The 13246-nt window shown below is 39.0% G+C and overlaps 1 protein-coding gene across 4 annotated transcripts in view; it reads right to left on the minus strand.

The window, feature by feature from the left end:
• The window catches only part of EBF1 (EBF transcription factor 1), a 409288-nt gene that overhangs the window by 81511 nt on the left and 314531 nt on the right, over window positions 1-13246 (minus strand). For all 4 annotated transcript variants that reach the window (XM_069592512.1, XM_069592511.1, XM_069592510.1 and 1 more), the window contains exon 10: window positions 2362-2488. In XM_069592512.1, coding sequence (XP_069448613.1) covers window positions 2362-2488 — 127 coding nt within the window. The remainder of the gene's footprint in view (window positions 1-2361; window positions 2489-13246) is intronic.

Raw genomic sequence — 13246 nt, forward strand, 5'->3', positions numbered from 1 at the left:
AGGCAGGATCACCAAAAGCATTTTTTCATACTTTAAATTTCCTGCACACTTACACACGCGCGTGCACACCCAGGACTTCTCTCTCTTATCCTTAACTACTTTGAGAGACTTGCAGATTGGCCACTTTTATCTTTGATCTTAATTCCCCCGTCTGATACAGGTTTTCCAAGATGTGATTTCTTAAATTGATGGCAATTTTTTTTAATGGTTAAAAAAAAATTCCCAATAATGATGGGTCCCCTAGCTATTTTCTTTTGAGAACTTAAGTAATTTAATGAGGATGATTTTTTTAACTTTTATGGCCAGGTGGCTCAAGGGGATATTTTGTTGAGCACTGATTAAAAATAATTTCTTCTAAATGAGACCTGACCACAGAATGGAACCATTAATGGGCAGAGACGCTGTCACCAAAGCGGAATCATGCTTGATTGCCTCTCGTTCCTCCCACAACACGAGCGTTTTCTTCTTCTTTTTCTTCTCCTTTTCTTGTTCTTAATGGCAGAGTAAATAAGCAGCCAGCGAGGCCTAAATGTTTTCGACCAAAAACAGAGTCCAAACTCCTCAGAGAAAACATTTGGCCTCTGTGGTTTTGTAATATGTTCCAGAACACCGAGTTCAGTGAAGAACATTGTGAAAAACTCCCATCCATCGGAATGATGGTGGGGAATGTTACAGTATCAGAAGTTTCAATTGGTCCTTTTCCTGCAGGCCCATAATGAGGCTTGTAAAAAAAAAAAAATGCGCTATGTGGAAGTTCTCATGGGAAAAATGAATGGCAAGAAATCCTAGCTTTAAAAGAAACAGCTAATCTGCTAGTTTGATTGTTCTTCAAAACTTACGCTGAACCAATGAGCCTAATTAAAAACACTTGGCCTACTTCTATAAAGCATCATAGCTTTCTCTATGCTTCGTTTGTATACACCACAAAACTCCAGATAGACTATTATTTTTTCAAGTGCTTGCTAACAAAGTGCTGACTTTGTTGGGATGGCTGAGCTAATTTCTTGAACTCAGTGTGAAACCTTAGCTAAACAAAATTGTGGTAATTTTCCTTAATTTGTAAAAGTGATTGGAGTGCAAATAAAATTTTCCTCTTGGGTCAATCCTATAATTTTCAATTAACTAAAACTAATCGTCAGGCAGGCACCAAACCTGCATTTTGTTTAAAGGACTGGGAGGCATTTCCAAGGGTCAGGATGCATTAGCTGTTTTTATAATTTTGAGAGAGAGGGTTGAGCGGGGAGAGCGAGTCACTGAGAAGCATGGTTGATTTTGTTCCTCCTATTAAAATACAACAGGAAAGATGCTTTGAGATAAAATGTCACAGTAAAATAAAATTTGTCCATTTAATTGTATGGTTATAATTAGGATGTGTTAACACAGTTATCCCTTCATGCTCTGGAGTCTCTTTGTGTGAAAGCAGCTTACACTCTGTACTTAATCTGGCTTTGTGGTCCTTTATTGATTAAAGAAGGAAACATGGGGCCAGTTTCTGGAGGCAACAACCCAGCAATGACTGCTACATAGCAGAGGACATAGAATGTCCCCATAGCCAGTGTGGTCCTTGGACCAGGATCATCAGCCTCTCCTTATGAGCTTGTTAGAAATGCAGAGTTTCAGATCCCACCCAGAGCTAATGAATCAGAATCTGGATTGCAACAAAGATCCCTGGGTGTTTGGTTTACATGTAACACTCTGAGGATCTCTTTGACTACACACTGGGCACTTAGACTATGCACTTGATATGTTTCCATAGAGAACCTGCCTGGATCTCTCCATGTGATGTGAGGAAATTCACCCTCACCCTAGAACCCTAGCTTCTTAATGCAAGATAGGTCCATGTGCCAAGGCAGGTCCATGCGTTTGGGATGGCAGGAGGCAGTCATGGGGAACAAAATGAAGCTTAAAGGGAAAGAAAGCACCAAAACAGAATTAAATATGAAAATCACCAAAAGTCTTTAAATGGCCATGGCCAGGCTAGAAGAAAGTTGTATTGTGCACCCAAGCACATTCCTACTCCATAAAGCAAGAAAACCCCCACATGATGGCTTAACATCCAGAGACTCTTAGGACTCTATAGCACTTCTCCTTGCTCATGCCACTGCCTTAGGTATCTAACCCATGATTTCAACAGATCCTGTCATTCAACAAGGACACCTAGATGAAATCTTATCTAATAATAATGGTAATAATAGTAGTAGTAGTAGTAGCAACTCATTTCATCATAAATGGGGCGAAACGGAGAAAATGGGTCTTAAGAAGAAATAGATTTTAGATTAAAATAACACTTATACACACAAGATTGAGTCAAAGAGCCACAAGGTCAAGACCGCTCTGTCCACCATCTGCAGTAGTTCTTACCTGTGTAAATGAATCTTCCAGGTGTCCCTTTGCAGAACTGTTTGGATTTGTAGGACAAGGTGACCTCTACAACACCAGGGATATGCCGAGGAGGAGTCTGCACACGGATGGCATGAGGAGTAATCAACTAGTGGGAGACATTTGGGGGGAAAAATTGTCATTGTAATATATAAAGGACTCATTTCACAGCTTTCTTATCGGTTCTCAATAAACATAGCCTTCAAACACCTAATTAACCTGTCCATGTTTAAATACAACCATGATGGAACCTGTATAAAAGACACTGACAACAATATTTACAAGTGCTCTGAGAACAGTCATAACAACTTTATCTGAGTTTTCCTACATGGCAGGCACTCTGCTTCCTGGTTTGAAAAGTGAACCTGGTCTAATGAAATGATTTATCTACTACAGGATATCCTTTGGAAAAATCTCTGTTTTAAGGCAGACACCCAAATCAGCACTGAGCTCTGCCACACCTCTCCAGAAGCTGCTGGGCCTGGTGCTTGAACTGAGCCCTTTTCAACACGTGCAAAACACAGAGGTAGGAAATCCATGGTCAAGGCGCTCTGATGAGCTGCCGAGCCCATGTAGGAAATGCCCCAAAGACCATTTGGTGCATTAACTACCAAAGGAACAATCAAAGAGCTTTGAAGAGGAAACCCAAGAAGCTCTCTCCCTGGAACAGCTGAGAGGTCTGGCAAGACTAAGGACTGTCCATAAAAGGGAGCTGGAAGCTGCGGAGGGGCCGGAGGATGATCAGTGGTCCATTATGCAATGTCACGTGCACAGGGAGAAAGTTCATTTCTGAACCCTGTTGGTAATCAGAGCACACTGCAAAGCAGAATTTGCTTTTTAGTACTCTTATCATTGTTTATATAACTAAAATGTTATTAATGGCCATAAAACTGGCATTATCTGTTTCTTTGAAAACTTTAGCCCTGGTAGTTGACCTTTGATGGTGCTGGACTCTGTGTGCTCTCTCTGGTGTGTGCAACTGCCTGTTCCTTGACTGCTTTCAGATTTGTTTAGCTCAGGGCTGCAGTACTGAGTTGGTATGTAATGGGTGATCATTTGTACCAACTCATGTTTGTGCTGTTCTTATAACTTAGAAAGGGCTTTTGTTTCAATGTGCAAATTTAAATATTTTGTCCAGAGAATCACAGACAACTCCATGAGGATCAAGGTGACCGCACAAATGCCAGCCCCTGAGTCCTACCTAGGTAGACAGGCCCAGCACAAAGTCCTGGCAAAAAGAATGTAAGAAAGTTGCTCCTGCTAAAGTCCACAAGTGATTTCTACCAAATGCTCCTTCTTGAAACATAAAGGTCATCTGCACAGAAATCACTTTAAGTTAGTAATTAGAAATGCCTATCCTCTCCCTTAGAATGTGTGCACCCTTATTTGCTGGAAATATGCAAAAGATTCTTCAGGAATACCATATTTATGTGGAGCCGCTGGAGACTGAGTTCTCAATGGCTACATTTTGTTGGATGGCTAAGGGTTTACCCATAAAGGCACAAAAAATATTTACTTAAGATTTTGACCTGTTCATATTGAAATTCTTCCAAAATGCATTATGTTTTCTAAAATAACCAAAATATATATAATTTAACTTAGCCTTAATAAATCAAGACTTTCATTTGAAATACCCCTTGTTATATCTTAGTTCTGTTTATCTTAGATTGGTGTATCTTCTATAATACAGAAAAGGCCTAGGTGACCATGAGGTATGAGGGGCTGTTTTCCCCACAGTAAATGGCCCTGGATACTTATGAGTTTTAAATTATTTCTATTTTGTTCATTTTCTTTGTCTTTCTTTCTCCTAGTGTCCTTTGCACCTTCTATACTTCTCTTCTAATCTTTAAGGACCGAAAACAGGAAATCTAGTTTATTATTGTGTAGAGAATAAGAGAAGGAAGGAAGCTCTGAAGAGTAGTAAAAGATGATCTTCCAAAATCAAGTGTGTGTTTAATCTCAACTGATCGGATGGTGTTCTTACAATGTTGGGATTAACACTAGTTGAGTACCAGGGTAGGAGGTTACCCACTATGTCATCGAAGGTTTTACTTGCAAGCACTAATTTGGTCAGGTCAATTGTATGTATTCTTATCTGCTTTTTTCAGATATGAAAACAGAATCATAAATTGTTAAACTGCTTGCACAAAATCACCCTCTTAAGAGCAAATAAGAGCAAAAAGTGACCCTGATAGTTCAAAAAATGATAGAGAGTAATTCTTTCTATCTAATCATAAAGAAGAAATGTTCATATTTATATCTTTAAACATTTTAATTTTTTTATTTTATTTAATTTAATTTTTTTAATTTTAAAATCTTTAATTCTTACATGCATTCCCAAACATGAACCCCCCTCCCACCTCCCTCCCCATAACATCTCTGTGGGTCATCCCCATAAAGCTAGCATCAAACTCAAAATTTTCAGATCCAACACTATATGTATATGTGTTCTTTTTAAACTCACATGCTATTCATTTTTCATTTTCTATCTGGTCCCTGGTTGTGCCTTTGATGGTGGAAGTTGCCAAATAGTTATATTCCAAATAAGTGGCATGCTTCAATTCTAAAAGTTACTTGGACTGTAGAGTAAGATTAAATCACAATAATATTTAGGAGAACTTTCAGACAGAGAATATTTTACCTACCCTCCCTTTTCTCAGGGGAAATACATTTTAAAAGATGGAAAGATATCAGTAAATAGATAATGGAGACATCTTTTCAAGTATAAGGATCTATGAGTTGATACACTAAGGAACAAAACTGATTTAGAAAATTTATAAAATTTACAAACTGATTAGACATGACTGCAAAGAAACTACTTAAGAGAGTAGGGGGTTGGCATAAATAAAATTGAAACAAATTTTCATTTACAATTTCATTTTCCATTTTAATCATTCACTCTAACTAAAGCAGAGATTCACTCTTGAAATAACTGTCCTTTGCAAATAAGGTAGAATATGAATCATCATTAGAGAATGAACTTGTTGATGTTTTCCTTGCTGTAGATGTTAGTCTGGGAACAGGCTCTCACACTGACACATGATGGCATTCAGAAGGAAAAAACTGTATCTAACCACTATCAATTAGATAGCGGAGAGGTTTATTTACAAGAGGAAAGGTTTATTTATTAATCACTCAAAGAATTACAAATTTATTACAGGAAGGAATGCCAGTAATCATTTAAAATGAATGCTCTCATTTTAGCAGCTAAATACACAAAAGTCCAAAAAAGTCTAGTGGCTTCAAAAATGGACCCAACATCTTAGGGAAAAGATAGGGTCTAGATTTGGAAGGCTAGTACCCCAAACCCCTCCCCCATCTCAGAATAAATTTCCCACATCATTCTAATCGGGCTGAACAAGGCAGCCCCTCTAAGCTACAGAAGAAGGGCTCTAGTATAACTAAATTTTTCCAGCGTTCATCATTGCAATAGCACTTCCTAAGTTTCGCCACGTCTATAAACAACCATTCAATTATGTACTTAAAATTTTTAATTGGTTAACTTTTTGCTTTGTTGTTGTTTAGTCGCTCAGTTGTGTCCAAGTCTTTGTGAACTTTTGTTTCAAATAACTTATTTTAAAAGGACACTATATTACTATTGCAACTGGTTGTGGTAATTTTAAAGTTAATATGATGTTGTTAAGTTCTAGTTAGATAATGTTGACAACTTGAATGGGTTTATTGAAAAGGGAGTTGAGCTAGTGTTACAATACAGACTTGTTTGCTCCAACTGAGACTCTCTCCCTTAACATAAATCAGAAGGCTGAAAGGAGAAATAAAAGGAGAATCACTTTCTCATGATGATTCAGTTCTATTTAATGTCTGTGTTAAATCCAAAATGGTCTCCTGTACAACCAGGGGCACATGCCCCACACTTTGGGAAATTCTGCTCTAAGTGATTCGAGAACAGATTCACTCTCTTGGCTTAACTTCCTTAAATCACAAAACGAACAATTTGAGTTAAAAATAAACATACTTCTGAAACCCTGTAGCATCTGATACTACTTTCTTCCTTTTTGGAAGTCTACACTTTCTTCACTTCTGCGACACTAATTATAAGACCTAAGCCTCAGAGAGTGTCTGATGGTTTACCAAAGCACTTTCACATTCACTATCTTTTTAAAGCCTATCTTTATGGGATATGTATTCCAGACAAGCAAAAATTGAGAGTCAGGCAAGATAACTAATATTATTTGGAAACAGCAGGAAGAAAATCAACCTCTTACGCCTATAAATAAGTGTTTTCCAGAGGTCCTCTCTTATTCATTGATTCCTGATCTCTTCCTGTGCCAACTATTTCCTTCTGCCAACTTGTTAATTGTAGACATTTCCCAAGTCTTGTTCTAGATCTTTTTTCTCCTTCATTTGCCTAACCATTCTTGAATTCACTCACTGGCTCAACCACATTAGCTAAACTGACTTCCAAGTCTACGCCTGTGGCTTTGATCTCTTTGGCCAAACACCACATTTTTATCAGCAACAGAGTAACAGAATCTCCCCTTATATATCCCCACTTCAATCTCAATAGGATGCAAAATCATTTATCATCTTACTACGTATAACTGTGCTTCCTGATCCCGTGTTCCCTCTCTCAGATAAGAGAACACTACCCTTTGAATCACCCAAAATAGAAACCTTGGGATTATCTTTTTTCCTCCCTTCAAATTTTCTTTTAGTCATGTTGACCTTACCTTCTACTGAATTTCACTGGCTCCTTGCCTTTCTCCTTTATCCTGTTCAGGCTGTCACCATTTCTTACTCAGATGACTGCAATATTATAAATGCCTTCTAAAATGGCCTTTCTCTACTTCTACTTTCTCAACCAGAATTGTCCTCTTCAAACCAACCTCATTATGCCATGCCCTGACTCAAACCCTCACCTGCTCCTTCATGTATGGTATGTAGCCCAGACTCCTTAGCATGGTAGACAGGTGCTCCAAGGCTTGAGAGCTGACTGCTCTTTCGAGTCATCCTTCCCACTCTGCCCTCCCACACTCTGGAGAGAAGGCCACGTGGATATATGAAAATAGCCTACCATCTTTGCCTTGTTCATGCCATTCCTTGCCTAAACATTCCCTTACTGCTGTTTCTCTTGTTCCTTAATATCCCGAAGAGATATTCTCTCTTCCAGTAAGTTTCACCTGATCCTAAGAGTGACAGCTATTCACACCTTTGTAAAAATTTATATAATTATGGAATGCATACTCGAGAACTTAGCATCCTATTCTACCTTGTGCTAGAAAGATTTTCTTACACATCTTTTTCTCATTAGACAATCCTTGAGGTCAGCAACAGAGTCTAATTCATGTCCATACCCTCTAAAGTATTTAAATTAATGCCTCATATACAGGATATTTCCCAAAATATTTCTGACATAAATTCTTGTATAAATTAGGCCAGAATTCTACTAGATGTTTGACTGCATTAAGCTAAGTAATAAGAGTCCACCCTATCCATAAATATAGGATCTCCTATCGTTTCTCCTTGGAAGAAAAGCTATGACAAACCTAGACAGCATATTAAAAAGCAGAGACATTACTTTCCTGACAAAGGTCCATATAGTCATAGCTATGGTTTTTCTAGTAGTCATGCATGGATGTGAGAACTAGATCTTAATAAAGAAGGCTGAATGCCAAAGAATTGATGCTTTTGAGCTTTGGTGTTGGAGAAGACTCTTGAGAGTCCCTTGGACCTCAAGGGAATCAAACCAGTCAATCCTAAAGGAAATCAGTCCTGAATATTCATTAGAAGGACTGATGCTGAAGTTCCAATACTTTAGCCACCTGATGCGAAGAGTTAACTCATTCGAAAAGACCCTGATGCTGGTAAAGACTGAAGGCACAAGGAGAAGGGGACAACACAGGACGAGATGGTTGGATGGCACCACCAACTCAATGGACGTGAGTAAGCAAGCTCCAGGAGAAGGTGAAGGACCAGGGAAGCCTGGTGTGCTGCAATCCATGGAGTTGCAAACATGACTGAGTGGCTGAACAACAACAACTATTCATAAGAGCCCACCATTCTTAACCTGAAAATATTTAACCGTCATCCCCTAACTTGCTCTTAAAATTATCTAGCTGGCCCAGCACTCAGATCCCTGCATGAGACCACTGCTCAGATATCATCTAAGAGGTAAAAAAGATGTCTAAAGGTCTGTGACTCACTCCAGTGAGAATGGATAAGGTGAAAGAAAGAAAAAATATTTAAGCAATACAAAAAAGTATTACAATTTAAGCAATACAAAAAAGGGCCACAAAAGATCATCTCTCCAATAGTAGCATTTATCTCTAGACTGATGATGTTAATGTGATACAATTTCTCTCTCCCCATTCTTCCTCCTATGTGTGTGCACATGTGTATTTGTGCGTGTGAGTATACATATGCTTGTACAGAAAATAATAGCCATATAAACAATACTGGAATAAATTCACATATTTATAGGTATTAATTATGAGAAAAATCTTACTAAAGTCAAAAGTAGAATACTATCAGTTTATGCAATACGTATTACATGTGACTTAAATAAGAATTAGATATATATTTGCATGGAAGGAAGAGTAAAGGAAGATCATCGGGGTCAAGAAAAGTTACAAGATGGTAAAGTTACAGGTTACTATATTTTCTTCTGCATACTTCCCTGAATTCTCAAGCTTCTCGACCATAAGAATGCATTCATATCATAATTAGAAGAAATCATTTTTAAGGGTGATATTACAATGAAAGAAACACACATTGTTTCTGCAAAGCCCAGAAGAGGCTGCTGGCACACCAAGGACCTACCAGCAAACAGTAATTATACTCTTTCTGAGCTACCTATATGAGCATTTTCTCTTCATATCAGAGCACAGGAGCAGAAGAGTCCTGAGTGGTCACCAGGTGAGGCATGCTTCTGGGTACAAAGTGGAAACTTCTCTGGCCATGAGAAACAAGAAACAGACATGGAGGTCGCCGGTGGGGCCTGTCCCTGATCAAAGTGGGAAACAGGAGAGAGGAACACCTCTGTCCGTGGATGCACAGAGCATCATGGAAATGCACAGAGGTGGAAGCAAAACCCCCAAGAGGCAGTATGCAAAGTCTGGAGTCCAGACGAGGGGCACAGGAGAGGATAATTCTCCATGCAGTTTTTATATGTCTCAGAAGTATGACCCACATGGTGGGCAAATGAGAGAACTCAGTATTTTAAATTAATGGGGACATACTGGAGAATTCTGGGGGAAAGGGACAAGTCTTTGGAATCACTTTCTTCTCTGAGAGCCAGTAGCACTTACTATCTGTACTCCTCTGTGTGCTAAGTGCATGCATGCTAAGTCGCTTCAGTGTCCGACTCTGCGCAACCCCATGGACGGTAGCCCGCCAAGCTCTTCTGTCTGTGCGATTCTCCAGGCAAGAATACTGGAGTGGATTGCCATGCCCTTCTCCAAGGGATCTTAGCAACCTAGGGATTAAAGCTGTGTCTCATTATGTTTCCTGAACTGGCAGGCAGGTTCTTCAGCACTAGTACCGCCTGGGAAGCCCCTTATCCCTCTAGCTCACATTAAAAGGATGGTGATAATGATCTTGATGGCGACTTTAGGAGCAATGACTTTTCATTGTCTTCTAACTATGTGCCAAGCTATCTGAGAAGCTAACTACGTGAGAAGCTCTTTCAATGATTTTTGCTCTGTCGTATTAAGGGCAAGCATGGGTATTAGCTGGTTCACACATATGGAAAATGAATTTCAGCAAAGTTAAGAAAAATGATCAAGGAACTGATAGGAAGCATCAAGTCTGCCTGTCTGGTGACCACCATTGTACAACTGTCCCCCCCTACTGCTATTTATTGTTTTTCTATAATTCCTGGTACTTGTACTTTTCATCCTACCTCTACTGTTGACAGGATGGAATGGGTCCCCAGTCTCTCCTACATCTAAAATGTTCTGGGAACGTAGTAGGTCCTCAAAATACCCTTTCTCATTGATGAGAAGCTGGCTGGGAATTATTTCCCACCAAAACAAAAAAGCAATTCCAAGGTAAGCCTTCATGCATGTTTTCCAACCAATGGAACTATATGAAATAAATGCAATTTGAAGTTCCAAGCCACAACACAAAAAAATAACTGGGATTACTAGAAAGCACACCAGTGATTTTTCCTTATTATGCTTTGGACTTAATATTTTAGCCTTAATCATTTTCAACACTAAAAAGTTAAAAGGGGGAAAAAAAACAACCCTCCAAAACAAGCAAAGCCTTAAAGAGAAGGGGTAAAAGGAAGGAAAGGTTTCTTCTCTAGAAAAATAATTAACAGTGATGACTAGAAAAAGCCTAAAGCAGGAACCGAGAGAGTAGGTTTTAGGTATCACCCATCCAAGAGTCTGGGTTCTAAGGGACACTGGCCCATTCATCCACTGTCACTCTCTGTGCCTCAGTTTACCATCCTAGCCTGCATGTGTTCTGTTCTGTTGGAGTACTGATAATAATGTTAAATATGCTTTGTGTGTGGTAGAGCTTCTCCAGGGACCCTAAAGCACTTTCCAGATTAATTTTTTAATTTATATATTAATAATTCTCACAGCATTCTCCCTCCTCCTCAGTTGGGGTAATAATATCTATCTCTTTTGAGATAGGCAGGGGGTGTTGCGTGACGGACATAAAACAGACACTTAAATAAGGAAACTACAACATAAAAGCATAATTAAAGCTTCCAAACCAAATCGACTAAGGATTTTTAAAGAGACACCACAGTGTTGGTGACCATACAAGCAAACTTATTGTCCTTCCACTCGGGTGTTCATTTTTCTGTAGTTAAACATGGTGTTTAAAAAAACATTGTTTTCTGGAGTTCTTAAAGAAAGCTGAAATATGATCAGCATGTATGCTTGGGGACTGTGCTGGCTGAACCTACATATTTTATCTCTATTTCCCCGAAGTGGATACAACATAAATCAAGGGATGCCAGTTCTTCTCCCAAGTTCCTCAGTGTATTCTGGTTTGTTCCCTAATCAGGGTTCCTTGGGTTTCGTAAGACAGATTTTTTCATTCCCAAGAATTGCCTGTCTCAAAGGCAGTATACGATTTCTCAGGGAACGTGAGAGAAAGCCCGTGGAAGCATTTACTGTTTCACAAACATTCTGGTTTCCTTTTGCCCCTTCAAGAAAATAACTAAACCAATGTTTAGCAAAATATGTTGGGTCACATGAATTCCCAAAGATAAACGTTACGTATGAATTGCAGAGGAGACTTTGGAAACTAAAGTTGCAGAAACTGAGTTAAATAGGGGATTTAAAATCTAGCTTTTGAACAGTCAGCAGTATCTCCTAACACTGTCTAAAATTTCTCTCATATCGGTATCGACATAGACACAGATACATAGAGAAGAGATAGAGATCTATTTTCCAATTGACTGTCTGCATCTCCCAATGAGAATACAAGCCCCATAGGATATGAGCTTGGTCCTTCTTGTTTTCTCTACTCTGTTTCCAGTTTTAAGAGTGCCTGGGAAACGAGCAGACATTCAATAAATACTTGTTGAAGATTGAATGAGTAAATACTGTGACACCGTTAACTGCCACTAATAATTAGGGTAAAGATTCAATAACATCCCTTATGCATCTGCCAAAAAGATATTATCAATACTACTCCATTCAAAAAAACTGTCTCTACTGAAGAAAAAAAAATTTTTTTAACTTTGCTCCCACAGACTTCCTGGCAGCCTCATTAAACATTCACAAAAATATACTGCCCAATTCTTCTGACCAAGAAACTAACCAGGTCCCTAAATCAATGCAGTTAATTGTACAAAACAAAACAGCAATAAGATCATCTTTCAAAATAACAGATCGAGGAGAAAAAGGCTAAAATAAATACATTATACTTGAACTACCTTTGGTTTTTGTGGGTTGATTGATTTATTTATTTTTCGGTAATTTATTTTTTAAATAAACTTTCTCCAGCTCTCTTCCCAGGATGTAAATCTTGTGCCAATTGGGCCCCATTAAAGACTGGATCCTGTCCTGACCATCTGGGAGCTGGAAAAGCACTGGTGAGTTTCTGAGGTCCAGACTATTCCAGACGGAGCGGACTGGACACCAGTAACGCCAGCCCCTGTGGTTTGAAAGTGTACAATGGGCTCTTTCTCGAGGCTTGTTTTTCTACATTCAGTCAAGAAGGAACATCACCCTAGCTGGGCCTGGCTTAGGGTCCTAGGTTGCTGCTTTCTTTGTTTGCAAATTAAATATAAAAGAAAAAGAAAGGCCAGATACATCTTTGGAAGGGACTGAGTGATTGTCATCAAAGTTGGCCATTTGCAGGGCACAATCTCACCTGCAGAAGATTAAGGAATTAGGAACAAAAAACACAAGAACCAAAAGGTAGAGTAGCAAGCTGTGAATCCACCTTTCACCAAAAAGTCTTTCAGGTTCTTGCAGAGCTCTAAGAAAAGGATATCAAAGCTGTAAGACACTAAAGAGTGACTCATTCTAATGTTCTTGGGTGGTATAGTTCCTGTCTGCATCCTATTTACAGTGATCCTTGCACATATATTCAGTAATTCCCAATTTAACACGTGCCTCCAGGAAGTGAGCTCTGCAGAAAACTGAAGCCAACCCCCTTAAACACTGTGCTTTCACTGAAACCTTTCGAGGACACGTTACACACATCTTGCTGTTTCAGACAGAAGATATTGAATATAACTGCCATCTCTTTCTTGATTACTCAGGCCCACTGTCATTATGAACAGTCATTAATGTGCAGTACAGTAATATAGTTCTGCATCTGCTTTTTCAGTTTTCCTTTCCTGCCCTTGACATTAAGCTGTCACTTCTGCTGTCAATGAGCCTTCTTCTAACAACCCGCCTATACTTTGCTCCTTCTAATTTGCTATGTCCTGGGA

Source organism: Ovis canadensis, chromosome 5, assembly GCF_042477335.2.
Source record: "Ovis canadensis isolate MfBH-ARS-UI-01 breed Bighorn chromosome 5, ARS-UI_OviCan_v2, whole genome shotgun sequence".
Classification (NCBI taxonomy): Eukaryota; Metazoa; Chordata; class Mammalia; order Artiodactyla; family Bovidae; genus Ovis; species Ovis canadensis.